At 37.3% G+C, this 19,684-nt stretch overlaps 1 protein-coding gene across 3 annotated transcripts in view; it reads right to left on the bottom strand.

Annotated features, from left to right (window-relative positions):
• The window catches only part of LOC128211071 (uncharacterized), a 220,030-nt gene that overhangs the window by 70,007 nt on the left and 130,339 nt on the right, over positions 1–19,684 (bottom strand). For 2 of the 3 annotated variants that reach the window (XM_052915478.1, XM_052915479.1), the window contains exons 108-126: positions 18,030–18,082; positions 17,457–17,695; positions 16,907–17,051; positions 15,962–16,098; positions 14,907–15,057; positions 13,175–13,353; positions 12,476–12,596; positions 11,543–11,691; positions 10,590–10,763; positions 10,317–10,407; positions 8,781–8,914; positions 6,741–6,919; positions 6,327–6,382; positions 5,604–5,833; positions 5,120–5,264; positions 4,608–4,747; positions 4,141–4,291; positions 3,519–3,694; positions 2,532–2,658 (exon numbers count right to left, since the gene is read on the bottom strand). In XM_052915478.1, coding sequence (XP_052771438.1) covers positions 2,532–2,658; positions 3,519–3,694; positions 4,141–4,291; positions 4,608–4,747; positions 5,120–5,264; positions 5,604–5,833; positions 6,327–6,382; positions 6,741–6,919; positions 8,781–8,914; positions 10,317–10,407; positions 10,590–10,763; positions 11,543–11,691; positions 12,476–12,596; positions 13,175–13,353; positions 14,907–15,057; positions 15,962–16,098; positions 16,907–17,051; positions 17,457–17,695; positions 18,030–18,082 — 2,777 coding nt within the window. The remainder of the gene's footprint in view (positions 1–2,531; positions 2,659–3,518; positions 3,695–4,140; positions 4,292–4,607; positions 4,748–5,119; positions 5,265–5,603; positions 5,834–6,326; positions 6,383–6,740; positions 6,920–8,780; positions 8,915–10,316; positions 10,408–10,589; positions 10,764–11,542; positions 11,692–12,475; positions 12,597–13,174; positions 13,354–14,906; positions 15,058–15,961; positions 16,099–16,906; positions 17,052–17,456; positions 17,696–18,029; positions 18,083–19,684) is intronic. The other variant, XM_052915480.1, reaches the window with a different exon arrangement.

Genomic DNA, 19,684 nt, shown 5'->3' with positions numbered 1-19,684 from the left:
TTAACTGGGCGTCCCGGGTTATGTTACTGATGTTGGTACAATATGGCCTGTATGCTTCACCAATCTTAGCCATGCAGTAACCAAGTGTGCTGAAATCATGATATAATATTATAATAGATGTTTAACTGGGCGTCCCGAGTTATGTTACTGATGTTGGTACAATGTGGCCTGTATGCTTCACCAATCTTAGCCATGCAGTAACCAAGTGTGCTGAAATCGTTATATAATATTATAATAGATGTTTAACTGGGTGTCCCGAGTTATGTTACTGATGTTGGTACAATGTGGCCTGTAGGCCTTACCAATCTTAGCCATGCAGTAACCAAGTGTGCTGAAATCGTTATATAATATTATAATAGATGTTTAACTGGGCGTCCCGAGTTATGTTACTGATGTTGGTACAATATGGCCTGTATGCTTCACCAATCTTAGCCATGCAGTAACCAAGTGTGCTGAAATCATTATATAATATTATAATAGATGTTTAACTGGGTGTCCCGGGTTATGTTACTGATGTTGGTACAATGTGGCCTGTAGGCTTTACCAATCTTAGCCATGCAGTAACCAAGTGTGCTGAAATCATTATATAATATTATAATAGATGTTTAACTGGGTGTTCCGGGTTATGTTACTGATGTTGGTACAATGTGGCCTGTAGGCCTCACCAATCTTAGCCATGCAGTAACCAAGTGTGCTGAAATCGTTATATAATATTATAATAGATGTTTAACTGGGTGTCCCGAGTTATGTTACTGATGTTGGTACAATGTGGCCTGTATGCTTCACCAATCTTAGCCATGCAGTAACCAAGTGTGCTGAAATCATTATATAATATTATAATAGATGTTTAACTGGGCGTCCTGAGTTATGTTACTGAGGTTGGTACAATGTGGCCTGTATGCTTCACCAATCTTAGCCATGCTGTAACCAAGTGTGCGGAAATCATTATATAATATTATAATAGATGTTTAACTGGGTGTTCCGGGTTATGTTAGTGATGTTGGTACAATGTGGCCTGTATGCTTCACCAATCTTAGCCATGCAGTAACCAAGTGTGCTGAAATCGTTATATAATATTATAATAGATGTTTAACTGGGTGTTCCCGGTTATGTTTCTGATGTTGGTACAATATGGCCTGTATGCTTCACCAATCTTAGCCATGCAGTAACCAAGTGTGCTGAAATCGTTATATAATATTATAATAGATGTTTAACTGGGTGTCCCGGGTTATGTTACTGATGTTGGTACAATGTGGCCTGTAGGCTTTACCAATCTTAGCCATGCAGTGACCAAGTGTGCTGAAATCATTATATAATATTATAATAGATGTTTAACTGGGCGTCCCGAGTTATGTTACCGATGTTGTCACAATATGGCCTGTATGCTTCACCAATCTTAGCCATGCAGTAACCAAGTGTGCTGAAATCATTATATAATATTATAATATATGTTTAACTGGGCGTCCCGGGTTATGTTTCTGATGTTGGTACAATGTGGCCTGTAGGCCTCACCAATCTTAGCCATGCAGTAACCAAGTGTGCTGAAATCATGATATAATATTATAATAGATGTTTAACTGGGTGTCCCGGGTTATGTTACTGATGTTGGTACAATGTGGCCTGTATGCTTCACCAATCTTAGCCATGCAGTAACCAAGTGTGCTGAAATCATTATATAATATTATAATAGATGTTTAACTGGGTGTCCCGGGTTATGTTTCTGATGTTGGTACAATATGGCCTGTATGCTTCACCAATCTTAGCCATGCAGTAACCAAGTGTGCTGAAATCATGATATAATATTATAATAGATGTTTAACTGGGTGTCCCGGGTTATGTTTCTGATGTTGGTACAATGTGGCCTGTAGGCCTTACCAATCTTAGCCATGCAGTAACCAAGTGTGCTGAAATCATTATATAATATTATAATAGATGTTTAACTGGGCGTCCCGGGTTATGTTTCTGAGGTTGGTACAATGTGGCCTGTATGCTTCACCAATCTTAGCCATGCAGTAACCAAGTGTGCTGAAATCATGATATAATATTATAATAGATGTTTAACTGGGTGTCCCGGGTTATGTTTCTGATGTTGGTACAATGTGGCCTGTATGCTTCACCAATCTTAGCCATGCTGTAACCAAGTGTGCGGAAATCATTATATAATATTATAATAAATGTTTAACTGGGTGTCCCGGGTTATGTTACTGATGTTGGTACAATGTGGCCTGTAGGCCTTACCAATCTTAGCTATGCAGTGCTTTAAGAGCCCTATTGAGGAAACACCCTAAGTTTGTCTGTTTTTATACATTCAAAAAGGGACATAATTTGAACATGATAAAAGCCAGAGTTATGGGACTTGTTGTTCATGTGTGTATGTCTCTAGGAGCATGTGTACTAAGTTTCAGTTGAATAACTTGAACATTATTTCTGTTACGACCAAGGTTTCCACTTTTGCACAATGATGACAACAACAAACCAACAGCTATTAAAACACTTTGATAAAAACACAAGTTTATAGCACTGTGAAATACCTGCATGCTTCTTCATAACTGTGTGTGGAGTTGTAAGTCTGGAGCAGATAGTTTCCACATGAAGCCACCGTCAGGTATAGAAGGTTGTCATCGTCCGGACAGCCACTTGTTGGCCTGGGCAGCAGGTCTGAAATGAATAATATCATTTTAACTTTATATGGTGTCGTAACCTGCTTTTTCTCTTTAGCTATTAAGTTAACCAAAGCTGGTTACCTCAATACCTGTGTTTTCAACACTGTTCATAGTGTAAAGCTCCAATCCTCGGTACTGGTTCCTCTTCATATATGGCCATTTGAAAAGGTCTAGGTTATCAGGACTGATTCCTGGTTCTACTTGCTTACTTTCTAAGGTTAACAACATTGTTCATAGTGGATGGGTCCCATCCTCAGTACCGGTTTCCTGTACTCTGTGGCCATAAAAACTAGTTCCTTGTTCTTTTTACTTTCTATGGCTACCACACTGTTCATAGTGACTCAGGCTTCCATCATCGTGAATAGTTCCCCATGCTCTGTGGCAATCAAATCTGGTTCCCTGTGTTACTTACTTTCTAAGGCTTTCAAATTTGTTCAAAGCGACTGGCGTCAGTCATTACTACTGGTTCCTTGTCCTCTGTGGCCATCAAATCTGGTTCCCTGTTCTACATACTTATTTTCTATGGCTTACCACACTGTTCAAAGTGAGTGACTCCAGTCCTTACTATTGGTTCCTTGTCCTCTGTGGCCATCAAATCTGGTTCCCTGTTCTACATACTTATTTTCTATGGCTTACCACACTGTTCAAAGTGCCTGGCTCAAATTCTAGATACTGGTACCCTAGCTGTCCTATGTGGCTATCATAGCTGGTTTCCTATTCTACATACTTATTTTCTATGGCTTACCACACTGTTCAAAGTGCCTGGCTCCAATTCTGGATACTGGTACCCTGTCCTAAGTGGCTATCATAGCTGGTTCCCTGTTCTACCGTACATACTTATTTTCTATGGCTTACCACACTGTTCAAAGTGCCTGGCTCCTATCCTGGGTACTGGTTCCCTGTCCTCTGTAGCTATCAGGGTTAAGGCCACAAAGGCTGGCTCGAAGTTATCGCTTTCATCACATGACATCATGTTCACATTGTGCTCTTCCAGTATTGAATAGGCACACCAGAATGCCTGGGACCAAACGCTGAAAAAGTAAGGTTGTACATGACCAATGATCAGAGACATGAAAAGGGGTGTTTTAAAGGCCATTGCATTGGATCACCTTTCCTGCAGAGCTAGGACACCTGGGGCTATATTCAATATAGTTCTTGTCCTTATCCTTAAATATGGCTCTGTGGTTCCATTCAGTCTATTGGGGCATTAATCTGATAGTCCAATCAAAACATTTCTAGAACTAAGTTCATTCTTAGGGGGTTATTGAATATTCAAAAACCGTCAATTAAAATGTTAAGAAAAGTTGCCTAACAGGCTAAACTTAAACCTTTCCATTTTTATTACCATATTTGAATATTTTAACAAATAATGATGTTTAGGCTAATTCAAGAAGAGAAATCAGTGACATTATGGAAGGGCTGTTCCCTAGCAACAGTAACTAACAAACATGTGAAACAAGAAAAACACAATGCTTACTTGCAAGACATGAACGTAGAATTATCCATAGTGAGCATGGACAAGATTCCTTGAACTGGGGAATGCAGCAGGTTTATAACCGAGGGCAAACAATGGTGGGCGATCTCTTCACCATAGGTCAACAACGCCATCTCACATGGGAATTCAGCCTCTGAAGACAATATAGTCACATCTATCAAATATCTATTCTTTGATCTCCCTTGTGTGCAAATCAAGTCAGACGTAATTCATTCTGTTTCTATATGGAGCTACACCAGTCATGCTCTAAGCCCTCAATACATTAATCAGCAGAACATAACTCTCAACTCAGTGATTTGGCATTTTTTTTATCTTACAGTACCTATTTCAACTGCAAAATACTTTAAAAAGGTCGCCACTATCCCACAAGCACCAATCACAGAGAGGCATTTTTTACCATTACACTATTGATGGAACCCACCTAGTGTTTTATACTACCAATCACTTACCACAGTATGGTTCAGTTTTGTTGAAATATTGAGGGCGGAAATCTCTGTCAGCTGTCACCCCTCTGATGGAATCGTCGGTACAGTTAACTCCCAGGCCCTTCAGGGTGTTACTATAGCAGGCCAAGGACCTCCACTCCGCGCTGAGAATATAAGTAACGATACAGTTCAATTCAAAGCACAGTATTAAATTTGAAGTAAGCTGATGGTCAACACCACCAACTGATGCTTAATTTGCCAGTAAGACATGAGAACACCAACTGACCATATCCAGACTGCTGATTCCTTTGGGAATACAACATTTTCTTGTGTACTTGTCTTTAGTCATGAAGCACTTTTTGATAACATACTAATATTCATCAACAGATACAAGACAAACATGCAAAATGTGAAAAATGACCGCCATTATGGCAAGGAAGTTGAGGTCACTGCAAACCGGATTAACAACCGTCCTTGTGGCAACATAGTGAGCTCACCACGAGCTGGCTCCATAAAAACAATATATTTTTACTCACAAGCACATATCCTGACCCGTTGCATTGGGTCGGTTATAATCTTCTTTGAAACAAAGTACATCCAGAATTTCTCCCATCACCCAAGGATTGGAGCACAGGCCTTGTGCATTAGTTGGGAACATTTCCTCTAGTTCACCGAACCGATCTGAAAACCACACTTGGGTCTAGTATATTTGATATATCATTAGTATTACAGGAACTGCAGCAAATTGCAATATTAAGTCATATCTGATTGACATCAATTAGTAAGGAATGGATATGCCAAGTCAAAACATATACAAGGGAGATTAATATGCCATGAACAGTCAATCTGAGTTATCTTTCTTGCACAACTAGCATCATTAATATGGAAGCAATTATTTTATCAATAAGCTTAATGAAATGTACTCCTTATGCAATTATATTTTGGAAGAATAGACTAAATCTGCTTCCTGGCTTCCCCATAAATGGACTAGCTTGAGCAGATTTATTTTTACAAACCCACCTGTGAGATAGATATTGTCTGAGGCGAGGAATTCTGTAACATTTGAAGTTTTGTCCACCTTCATAAGTTCGACCGAATGGTGACCTAGGAGATAAATGTCGCGGTGGTCAGTCTTCTGTCGAGTGAAAGTAATTGTGACAGCGCTGTCGTCAATTTCCACTGTGAGATTGCTGAAGTTATCATATCCTCCGAAATCCTTGTCAAATCGAGCAGAATCGCCATCCATAAACCTGGGATATATTGAAAATTGTTCTTGTTTAAATACATGTCATATGCAAACAATATTGGTATATTAGCCCACCACCATATTATTGTTTAGGGATTTATACTGCACAAAATCATCTTTGTAAAGGTGATTGCATATTTCGATTGGTATATTTTTCTTGTATGTTTTTATTAGTGTTTTGGAATATATCTATTTCATTCCTACATAGTTACATTGAAAAATTATGTTAATAGTATTGTTGCTTGTGCGTATGGTGCAGTTACTTGGGGATCATTTAACATGTCCCAATGGCTCTTAGAAATAGTCACCCTTGAAGCCTTTGCTAGTAGGCAATGATATTGTAACTTGGGACGGAGTATATGCTTCCCTTTCAAATCGTATTGTTTTAAAAGGTGAAATTAGAAACTGACACTATTCATGTATTGTTTCTCTACACACCCGATTACAATTAATGGAAGATTGTTGAATATTAGGAATAGTGATGTGTATGTACTTACATGTCAACTACCATATACTGACTCATATAATCCTCGGTTATCACTATGAGGTCCCGCTGGAATTATTAAAATAATATGAAAATAGGTCATCATAATTATATCACTAATTCGACTTCATAAACACAACAAAGAAAAACAAACAAAAACATATGTCAGACTAAGATGGATAGGTAGACAATTTACATGGCAATCAAAAAATAAGAAATATAGCTGTACAACAATATGTATGAATTAATATAGCTATGTCAATCAACATTATATGTGAAGGATATCACAAAAGAGAAACTCTTGTTTTCATTGTGGCCCTTATCTTTTTCAGAAAATCCAGAAATTGTTTGTTTGTTTTTTTGTTTAAGATAATTCAAAGTTTGTTATGAATGCCATAGGTAAACTTCTATCATTCCATAGACTTACCAGTTCTGTATCTGCAGTTTGACGTTTTACGTTTCGGGGCATCACTATCAATGCTATGTTGGAGTAAGAAAACGTAGACTGTGGAGCTCGAACTTGGAAATGTTCATCCCCATTTGGCAGTATTCCAACAACCATTGATATCTGACCATCTTCAGAGATGAGCGATACTGCTACGTCACCTGAGGAAGTTATGATTTATTGCTTTAAGTGTCACTGTGGTTGGTGTGAGGATTTATCATTACACATTTGCTTATAACACCACATCAAGGCTAACTTACAAATGTGCATAGTTTCACTAGTAAGATTAATTTACATTCAAGGTTTCAAAAATATTTCTTAAATGATTGGCTATGGCCAAGGACGAGGTTTACAATAATCCAGGGACATAACTGAATCAGAATTAAAGCCAGCGTTATGAGCCTTGCTACACGAGTGAGTATGGACACTGATTACAAGTGCGTTATGGCATGTTTAAGTTTAATGAAAATAGTTGAACAGGTTTTAGGCTGTAGTAGGCCGCTAGGTCTGCAGACTTTTACAACCGTATCTCGGATTTTATCCTCAGCAGATGACTTTTCTAACTTTTGACAAATTATTGTATGCTCAGGCATATCAACTACAGCGCTGTCAGAACTGCGATGGTCAACCACCTAATCAACATTAACATTTATATCTAAATTACCTAGTATTAAACCAACCTGCTCTAATAGCTACGGACTACATTCTGCATATTAAGTAGCATGGTAAAAGTAGACTGTGGTGAATATTCACAATATGATATACGGTAAGTAATTAAAATCATAGAAAAAACAATTATTTTAATATCAACAAGACAAAATGCAATATAAAAAGCACGCGTACTGAATCAAAATAAATACATGTGTATTTTGATTTTTGGGTAGGTCGGGGTACTAGATAAAATCGGTTAAAAATAGCATCTGGGTCATCGAATTCCCAGGAAATTGAACCGGAGAACTCGTTAAAACCAAAAAAGACATGGATTGTTTTGAACATGCAATCAAATGCTCATTTTGCGTAAGATATCAAACCAAAATGTTTTAAATGAAATTCTAATACTTCATTTAACCTAAAATCAGTTTTTTGGTGATTGTAGTTTATTCATAAGAATATTTTCTATGTTTAAAAAAGCCTATATCAGCTCTTACTTGACAATTTCTTATTAAGATTATTAGTATGTACTTACACAAAACAGTTGTTTATGTGACTGTATCACATTGAACCATATACATATGTTCGTTCATACTAACAACCTTTAACCATTACTAAATGCATATAATACACTTTTACAATTGAAATCAAAGCACTTGAGGTGTTGACAGGCTTTTCACCTGCTACAATTTGTGAGTATTGTCATGTTATGCTGAATAGAATGGAAAGAGTGTGAAGATTTCTCGATTTGTCTCAGTAATTTCAGCCCAGAGACTTGAGCATGTTGCATATGCATACTTATAAACCACTGATATAAATCTGATCATTTTGTCCATGAGTGACATAGGTTTAGGGCAATATTAAGATACATCAATATATACAGGAAAATAATAGCATGGTGGTGATTCAATCAAGAGGAATTTTGCATGAGGATCCTGTCATGGTAGAAATAAACCTTAAACATAAACTTAATGAACATGCCCAATGCCTTTTGTTGGATGCATTTGGTTAAGCCGTCATACCCTGGTAGTAAATTGAATATGACTCAGTCATCATTGAAGTGTAGAGTGGACATTACTAATAAAATGCCTAAATGTTTTATTTTTCGCAATGCATTGTTTATGAAACCAAAGTTCCAAATAAGGTTTCATATGCAACAGAGAATTACTCCATACCTAAAAGTAAGTCTTTGGGTATTCCATATTGTTTATGATAATTTGTTTTACAATTGCGTGACTATACTCACAAAACGTAGCAGGCCGAACGCCTTTCAATGCTTTAAGCGCTTCGATTGAGATCTGACCAAGGTTTCAGCATGTCATTCAATTGGCATAACTTGCAAACAACTTTTGAGTATAAATGATCACTTACAAGCATGAGGCATAAATCCCGTTTTGATGTACACATGTTGCTGAATACTTCTACTGATGTCTGAGAACCGACATTTCATCATCGTTTCTGTGAGAATATTTGTGTTGATACAGCCAAGTAGGCCCTCGTAACTCCTGTAAAACAAGTTTTATGTATCTTAATTTATTAATTGGCCAATTAAATTCAGATTGATTGTCAAGCTATTTACTTATATTATAAAAGCATACTCTGGTGCATTGTTTCCTGGGTTGGAATTACAGTTCTGAGAATGAGCCGAGGGGCCATTTTCATAAAGGTACGTTATGAATAAATGCCAAGTGCCTGGATGTGGTCCAGAATGCACCCTCTGTATATAAGATTGAGAATGCTACTTCAGACTGATATTTTTTAAAGTGCGAGTAATGGACATAATTTATAGTTGTTATTCTTTAAATTCAGCCCAATACCTGCAATGAGAGAGAAAAAAATCATGAACCACTTAGACTTAGGCTTACTTCCTGTCTGATGCAAGATTGATTTTTTGAAAAACAAATGGTGCCTTACTGCAGTGAATAAATTTTCTTAGGAGGAACATGACATACCTTTTTTTATTGTTTAAATCAATTTGGTTTGAACTCAATTTAAGGAAATGTATGATTGTCATACACGTGAAACACTAGAAATGGCATTTTTTCCCAACCTAAAGTTTGCATTTTTACATTGGAATATAAGGGGAAATTAATCAGTGGTGTATAACCTAAATATCTTTCTTACAAAAGTCAACTAAGTGAAAGTTTCTCTTTTTATACATTATTTTTAATACCCTCTACTTCTTATAGTTGTTTTCATATACATATCTTATTCAGATATTTTTTATGGTTAATTTCATATTTTTATAATAAACACAATAAAAATTTTATTGTACAAACATTGTTAGTATTCTTTTATTTAGAAAAACGCAATTTTACAGTATGTTTAAAAATATAAGATATATATAATATCACAGAAGTTGGATAAAAAATACAGCCAGTGGTGGGAGGTTGAACCCATGGATGCTTTGGTGAGAGACAAATAATTTTAGGAAATGGTATCAATTGACAACTCTAATCCATTACTGTTTTTGACATTCTGTACATATATTGTGTATTAATTAAAAATCTAATGAAATTTTGAGTCATCAATATATTAATACCATACACTCAATTATTCATGCGAGGTAAGTAAAGTCAAATGTGAGTTTGTTTTTTGGTTACCAAGCCGGACAAGTGGGTTTACTCCGGGTACTCCTGTTTCCCCCACAACACATGACACTCTCACGTAAAAATGTGCCCACAAGAGTGATTAACATAATGTTGTTGATGTTAACTTGTTTCAAAATAGTTGTAAAATACATAAGTTTTAACTAAGTAAAATTACAACATTTGTGTTACATGTATATATAAACAAATACATACATTATTTACAAATACACTGTCTTCATTTAGGTTACTTATTTTAAATCATTTGTCCCTAGGTATATACATATCAAACCGGACACTAAAATACAACAAAACATACCCGCAATTGTCCGTGTTTTTAAATCTCTCGAGCCATTGTTCACAATCCTCTTCCATGACCTTCATGTACATTGCTTCACTACATTTAGATTCTATAGGAAAAAAACAAAAACAAAAATTATTGGACAGAATACATTTACATCCCATCTTTAATAATTTGTTTTTGTCTACTGATGAAGTCATATTAAATGCAGAAACAGTCAGAGATAAAAATCATTTAAAGTTTGTAAATTTTTATATTTTATTCATATGAAAAGAATGAAACTTCACAAACCCATATAATCGCATGCATGGTCAGATTTAAACATCCATCTGTTTCCTTCCTGGCAATTTGCTATGTCCAAGAAGCACTGGTTATCGAATGTCATCATCATATCAGAGTCCATGTGTATGGCACAAACAGGTTTAAATATTTCTGGGCAGGCATCATCGCATTTCCTGGGCTCATCTGCAAAAAATAGAGGATAAGAAATGTCATCCTTATATATATATAATCTGAGTTTCTGTTATCATGTGTATTGGTTGGAGGCCTCATTTAAGGATTGTAATTCATTTTGGCGGATCTTGAATGCCCCGCTCAAAATGGCAGTTGCCGTGAAGAGCATCTAGGATGACAGATGTAAGCTGAACTGGTGACCGCAGATTATTAACTCATATGTGAAACATAGACTATATGATATTACCATCTTAGAATGATCTGAGTCTCTGTAACAGGTGAATGGGATGTAGTCCATATAAGGTCATAAATGTTTAATCTTTGACAAGTGACAAGAAAAAGGTGACCTTTAATTTTAAGGCAAAGTTGCAAGAGCAAGATTCATAAGTGAAAAATCTGTTTACAGCTTCTGACATACCTCTATAATTATGGTATATATAAATAACTATTAATGGTCTTCAGCTTTAAGTGTAGATTTTAATTTCACACTCAGAAGGAGAATTTAAAGATTGAATTTGAAGATTGATTTTCAATGTTTTGGCTCATAATTGTTGCTAGCTCTTTGAATGACCTGCGCCTCCTACTCACCAGCACAAGAAATGGATAGATACCAAACACACATTGTAAACAACTGATTCTCCTACACTCAGGGTGTACCAATAGATGGCCAGAGTTAACATGACTGTCAGAACCTCAATACTGTTTCCAATACAGGTGTTTGGTTGTAAACCAAGAGATAGCTCTTTTTGGGAAGTATTTTCTATGGCTGTACAATAAGAAGTCAAACTAACCGCCGCATGATGACGGGTTAAAGCCAATCACACTCTCGATGTAGTTGGCATAGGTAAGGTTCTGCCATCCAGCGTCAACAAGGTCGTCAATTTGAGGGCAGTAGGTCATGTAGGCCCCCTTAATCGCATCTGTGCAACCCCTCAAATACCTGAAATGAAACAGTAACTTTTTGCACATTGGTAATTATAGAAGAACTGATCAATATTTTACCTAAAATTTTATAGTTGTTAACATAATTGAGACATATGAACCAAAAATGATCTGTAATTGTTAACATAATTGAGACATATTTCCTAAAATGCTTTGTAATTGTAAACATAACTGAGACATATGTACCAAAAATGTTCTGTAATTGTAAACATAACTGAGACACATGTACCAAAAATATTCTGTAATTGTAAACATAACTGAGACATATGTACCCAAAATGTACTGTAATTGTTAACATAATTGGGATAAATGTACCAAAAATGTTCTATAATTGTTAACATAATTGAGACACATGCACCAAAATGTTCTGTAATTGTTAACATAATTAAGACACATGTACCAAAATGTTCCAAAAATGTACTGTTATTGTTTATACAATTGAGAAATAAAAAGCAAAATGTAATGTTATTGTTTATACAATTAAGAAATAAGAAGTAAAATGTAATGTTATTGTTTATACAATTGAGAAATAAGGAGCAAAATGTAATGATATTGTTTATACAATTGAGAAATAAGAAGCAAACTGTTCTGTAATTGTAAACATTAAAGAAAAATATGTAACAGTCTGCAGCATGGCGGAATAGCTCCTTTTTTGTATAGATATAATTTTATGTCAATACCTTGGTTCACTGGGAAATGCATGTTTGGGAGTATGGCATTTAAGTTATTCAAATATTTATTTTTGAACTTGTCACATTATCATTTTCTCCCTGTCCCTTTACCTGCATTGATATTGATACTGCTCGCCACTGGACAGAACACCAAGACCGCACGCGGCGACGGTGGTGTATAACAACTCATCCTTTGTTGGACAGGAGTCAAAAATGTTTTCCTGGCTGGATGCTGAAGAATTGGTTATATTTTTTATTGTCATTCAAATTACTCTTTTCATCACAAAATTATAATAACAATCATTCAAAAGTGTCCATCATTTTTCAGTGGTATCCATATTTTTTAAGTCATTTGATCATTTTTTCATAAATAGTATGCTATTTGAGTATGATGATTATTAATGTTCAACAGTACTCTGAGTATTTATTTGTCATTGGAAGCAATCCAAATTTTTGTCATTTTCATCTACCAAAATATATTATCACAAACAATATTTTTTAACCCGGCCGACCGCCGCTAGAGTAACCCGGAATATATTGTGAAACCTTTACCCACTACTCCTGTATATCCAAAGATTCATTAATGGTGGTGGAAGATGAAACGTCTTTTTTCGTAATGCACTGCACTTGTTTTCAATTATCGTGTTTAACAACGGAGGCGTCCACTTTCCAATTGTTTCAATAGTTATCAAACTAATAATATCAAGGGAATATCATGTGAAATGAATGTTGTTTTGGCCAAGCTATCTGTAACTTTGATAGGAAGCTATGGTGCCACATATTTGAAATAACTGGTGAATGCGACCATACCACATTGGTTAAAGTAGTCCACATCATGCGCAGGTCCTGGTTCCGAGTTTTCTGTGGACATGTGGGCAAGTGCCACCAGAGCAGGTTTAAACTGAGACTCGAGACTGCAGGACGTGGTAAAACTGTAGTCTGTTGCCATCATGGTTCCATAGGCACATTTCATAGCCTGGGTCCATACACTGAAATTTCAACATTATTTTTATTTGACAGGTCAATACTGATATCATGTTCCGAGACTGACACACTACAATCAAGGGGCTGAGCTATTGAGGTTGAATGATAGAGTATTACCGGCAAAGAAATCCATTTTGGTTGTCTCAAAGTTTCATGCTGTATTCTTAATAAAAAACACTAAGCCTTCTTGCAAAATACCATATTTTCCCAACTATTAGGCAATTTGCTTATAAGGCACCCCTAACTTTGCCCCTGAAATCAGGTGTTTTTTGTATAGACTCTGGACCTCAAATCTACCTCTCTGGATCCCATAAAAAGATATCTGGACTCCAAATCTACTTTTCTGGATCTCAAATCTATATATATATGGGAATACCCAAATATACCTTTAAGGACCCCAAATCTTCACCTCTGAAGACCCAATTCTACCTGTTTGTAGACCCAAATCTGCCTCATTGGAGACCAAGAACTATTTTCCTGGAGACAAAAAAAATACCTCTCTGGACTCCAAATCACCTTTTTGGAGACCTAAACTCTCTAGAGACCCAAATCTACTTCTCTGGACCTAAAACCCACATCTAACTATATCGAGATCCAAATCTAACTATATCGAGATCCAAATCTGACTCCTGGAGATCCAAATCTGACTCCTGGAGACCCAAATCTAACTCTCTGGAGATCCAAATCTAACTATATCGAGACCAAAATTTACATATCTGGAGACCCTCAATCTTCTTCTCTGGACCTTTAATCTACCTCTCTGTAGAGCCAAATCTACATATCTGGGGACCAAAATCTCAGAACCTACAGAGAAGTCTACAACACTAGAGACCCACAATGTACCTCTCTGGACACCTGATCTACCTCTCTGGACCCCAAATCGACATCTGTGGACACCAAACCTACATCTCTTGACACCAGAACCTACATCTCTGAACACCAAATCTACATCTCTTGACACCAGAACCTACATCTCTGGAAGCAAATCTACATCTCTTGACAGCAAATTTACATCCCTGCACCCCAAATATATCTCTCTGGACTCAAAATCTACCATAATTGATAGTGTATAAGACACACCCATAGATAGGATTCAGGCAAAAAAATATGTAAAAAATCGAGAAAAAAACTCTTAAAACTGGAGATAGGACACAGTGAAAATTGTCAAATCAGAATGCCACGATGTTTGTTTACAGTGCTGATCCTTTTATGGATCGAGAAAATGGCAACGGCTTTGTAAACCAAGCGATACGAAAGCAAAATATGTTTCTTTGTTGATGAGCACTGACGGAGATTCTCATTTCTGCATATATGCTTGTTTAACAAGTAGCCAACATGAGCCATGCCTTGACTGACCTACACCTATGTACGGTATGCCTATGTCATATGCTTGAAGTAGGTCCTTCAACTTAGTTATCAGAAACACTTTGCAGGCCATTGTTGTGGTTAATCTGTTTAGCATTCAGAATGTAGCCTATGTTGATGTTGGCTAGTTCAATGATGTTGTTGGAAAAAAACTATAAATATAACCTCTCATAACGACCTATCATACACTTACTTGCAAGCCATGGTTTGAGAGCTGTTGATCTGGTTCACATTCAGAATATTGTCTACAGGCGTGTGGACCAGAGTTATGATGCTTGCTAAACACACTGGCCCAATATATTCACCATGGGCTAACATAAACATCTCACACGGGAACTCTTTATCTGAAATACAAAGAAATGAATAGTTTAAGTGGTCTAGTGGTAAGGGTTCCACCTCGCACACAACATGTCATTGATTCGAGCCCCACCAGGTTGAGAGTGGTTTAGTGACTGTAGTGTTTGCCCCTTACCCTTATCAAAAATGTTATGGGCTCAAGTCCCTCAGGGTGGCAATGGTTAGTAGCTGTAGTGTTTGCCCCTCACCAAAGAAGTCATGGGTTCGAGCCCCTCAGGGCTGTAGTGGTTTAGTGCCTGTAATGTATGCTCCTTACCAAAAAGGTTATGGGCTCAAGTCCCTCAGGGCTGTAGTGGTTTTGTGGCTGTAGTGTATGATTCTTACCAAAATTTTTATGGGTTCGAGCCCCTTAGGGCTATAGTGGTTAAGTTGCCATAGTGTATGCCCCTCCCCCAAGAAGTCATGGGTTCGAGCCCCTCCGGGTGATAGTGGTTTAGTTGCTGTAGTGTTTGGGGCCTACCCAAGAGGTCCTCTCAGGGTGGTAGTGGTTTAGTGGCTGTAGTGTATGCCCCTCACCCAAAATTCATGGGTACAAGCCCCTCAGGGAGATAGTGGTTTAGTGGCTGTAGTGTTTGCTGCTCACAAAAGATGTCATGGGTTCAAGACTTATCAGGGGCACCTTCTCTTGGTATATAGAATGGACATCAGAACTGGTGTCTACCCTTAGGATGTTCTTCTATCCAGGGGAAGGCCCCAAGAGTGATTGAAATAGCCTAAAAATGTCTTAACAACAAATTGAAGTTAAGAATGACATTTTCACATAATTGTACTTGTTGATAGCCACACCATCAATGCAACTGGAGTTCTATTTACAATTGAACAATACTCTAAAGTTATAATTACCATGTAAAAGAAAAATGTACATATATCATTTAACACAATATACCATACCACAACTGGGATCAGTTTTGTTGAAGAATCTTTCGCGGACACTTGGACGATTTAAGACCTCTCTAATTGTCATGTCATCACATTTAGCCATATCACTCAGTTTGTCTCCAAGGCAAACAACGCTTCGGTATTCCGCACTAAAAGCAAGGAAATTGAAATTCATTGAAATTTTTAAATTATTTTGCCCATTGTTCAGAACATTGCTAAAGTGTACAACATTGTTAACTGGATCATTGTTAACTTTCAATTTTGAATACTATTAAAGTTTCATGGGCACACATGTAATCTAGGACCACCATGTACAAATATTGAGACAACTTATTCAGCCATGCTTGTTTTATCTAAATATATCAGCACATGATAAAATATTTCACCTTGTTTAAGTAAACGATGATGCAGGTAACAATGTTGTTAACTTTAACAAAGATCTGAACAATCAGCTTAATGTAAAATAACTCTACTAACTAAAGTTACAGTGATCAATCCTTTTCACAGAAAACAAAATGAGAACCACAGGTTGGTGAAGTTTCAATTAAGGCAATCAAATTTGAAACTCCATCCTTAATAACATTGGCCCCAATATCTAAAGAATGTAAAAAGTAGCATCTTCTCAAAACTAATAAAAAATACTCATTTATAAGAGCACCACAGAGCGATGATGTTCTTATTTGTTTATTTCCGTCACAACTTGACAATTGATTATCAAAGCCAGAGTTATGGGCCTTGCTTTTCATATGTGTTATCTCTATCAACCTGTGTACCAAGTTTCATTGAAATACCTTGAACTGTTTATGCTCTATGGACAAGGTTTAAGTAAATTTATGCCAACACAAATGATCAACATGTATTTCTTTGAAAATTAGACAAGATAAAAATGTCACTGATTTCTCAAAACAAAAGCATGACATAAAATATTGGGAAACAGACCAATAAAATTGAACTTACAGACACATGGTCTGATTGGATGCTCCTTCCTCATAATAATCATCAATAAGACACAAGGTTTCCAACATGGCCGACAAGATGTACTCGTTATCGCATAGATTTTCTGGATGCATCGGGAAATTGTTGTCCAACATAGAAAATACATCTGAAAAGGATGTTTTAATTTCATTTGAACGTAAATAAATTTTCCATTATTTTAATATGCAGCTGAATGCAGGTCATTTTTTCCTGTTAATCGCTTTTTACAAAATTTGTGAGGTTTTAGTATTAATTTTGAGCTCTATGATGGTATGAATTATTTCAGTTGAAAATAGCAGGGTCTTTCATGTACACTGTTCAAGCAAAAACTCGAATCTTTAATGTAATGGAACTGTCAATATATGCAAAAATGAAAGTGACATTGTGACTTCTATGTAATAAGCCTTAAGGGTGTGATAATGATAATTTTATGAGGGTAAATAAGGGTATGGCCAGAAACTGAAAATAGATGAAAAAGATTGTGACACCTTAAGAAAAATGTAAATCTCAAAGATAATTTCATAATGATTACCATAAAAGCTTGTGTCAATCTGCGAAGCTTCTAGCAGGGTGTATGGACCGTCGATTGGGGCATATCCAAGAGTTAAAGACATAGTGCCCTGTAACCCAAGATCATACATGTCTGTGGCATTAGCAGGGCGCTCAACAACGACCTGCGTCTTTCCATTCTCGCTCCTGATATCGATGATGCGAACATCATTCGAGCCTCCATACATCGTATCAGCTTCTGTTAACGAGCTGTTTGAAAACCTGGCAAAGAGCATGTTTGTACAAAATAAACTTTCTCTATATGGTATAACTGTCAGGGATATAAATATTGGTACAACTGCATATTTACTGTGATATGGGTCCATCCACTTACTACTATAGTAAGGCTCTTAGCCAGGATTGATTGAATAATTAAATTGTGTCACTACATTCGTAAATTGCCAAAACAGTCTAACTTAAAAGTATGTCATGCCTTTGATGTCAAGAATTTAACAATTATATTAGTATATATATATATAAAAAAATCTTTTAGAATATAATATATTTTTATTTATTCTTTACGATATTACATTTTGGTTAAAGTTGGTAAACTCACATGTCCACAGCAATTATCCTTCCACTAACATTTCTGATTGATATGATGTCACTCTAAAAAAAGACAATATTGAAACTAGACTGTCTTATGTGTGCTGTACACTCAGTTTAAACTGGAAAATAAAGCAATGATTGTGAAACAAGTTATTATTACATTACCGGGCATATGAATCTCACCCATTGGGACAATATTATGTATGTGTCATATGCCATGTTCTTTGTGGAAACCAGATTAAAACAAATCATTATCTAAGCTAAGTCATGTTCATTGGTGACCACTGACCAAGCTTTGACACATGCTTGGCCTTGTCTGATGGTGACCACCAACCAAGCTTTGACACATGCTTGGCCTTGTCTGATGGTGACCACCAACCAAGCTTTGACACATGCTTTGTCATGTCTGATGGTGACCACCAACCAAGCTTTGACACATGCTTGGCCTTGTCTGATGGTGACCACCAACCAAGCTTTGACACATGCTTTGTCATGTCTGATGGTGACCACCAACCAAGCTTTGACACATGCTTGGCCTTGTCTGATGGTGACCACCAACCAAGCTTTGACCCATGCTTGGCCTTGTCTGATGGTGACCACCAACCAAGCTTTGACACATGCTTGGCCTTGTCTGATGGTGACCACCAACCAAGCTTTGACACATGCTTGGCCATGTCTGAAGGTGACCACCAACCAAGCTTTGACACATGCTTTGTCATGTCTGATGGTGACCACCAACCAAGCTTTGACACATGCTTGGCCTTGTCTGATGGTGACCACCAACCAAGCTTTGACACATGCTTGGCCTTGTCTGATGGTGACCACCAACCAAGCTTTGACACATGCTTTGTCATGCCTGATGGTGACCACCAACCAAGCTTTGACACATGCTTGGCCTTGTCTGATGGTGACCACCAACCAAGCTTTGACACATGCTTGGCCTTGTCTGATGGTGACCACCAACCAAGCTTTGACACATGCTTGGCCATGTCTGATGGTGACCATCAACCAAGCTTTGACACATGCTTTGTCATGTCTGATGGTGACCACCAACCAAGCTTTGACACATGCTTGGCCTTGTCTGATGGTGACCACCAACCAAGCTTTGTCATGTCTGATGGTGACCACCAACCAAGCTTTGACACATGCTTTGTCATGTCTGATGGTGACCACTAACCAAGCTTTGACACATGCTTGGCCTTGTCTGATGGTGACCACTAACCAAGCTTTGACACATGCTTGGCCTTGTCTGATGGTGACCACCAACCAAGCTTTGACACATGCTTGGCCTTGTCTGATGGTGACCACCAACCAAGCTTTGACACATGCTTTGTCATGTCTGATGGTGACCACCAACCAAGCTTTGTCATGTCTGATGGTGACCACCAACCAAGCTTTGACACATGCTTTGTCATGTCTGATGGTGACCACTAACCAAGCTTTGACACATGCTTGGCCTTGTCTGATGGTGACCACTAACCAAGCTTTGACACATGCTTGGCCTTGTCTGATGGTGACCACCAACCAAGCTTTGACACATGCTTGGCCTTGTCTGATGGTGACCACCAACCAAGCTTTGACACATGCTTTGTCATGTCTGATGGTGACCACCAACCAAGCTTTGACACATGCTTGGCCTTGTCTGATGGTGACCACCAACCA

Source organism: Mya arenaria, chromosome 12 (genome assembly GCF_026914265.1).
Source record: "Mya arenaria isolate MELC-2E11 chromosome 12, ASM2691426v1".
Classification (NCBI taxonomy): Eukaryota; Metazoa; Mollusca; class Bivalvia; order Myida; family Myidae; genus Mya; species Mya arenaria.
This window is presented reverse-complemented; position numbering and strand designations above follow the sequence as displayed.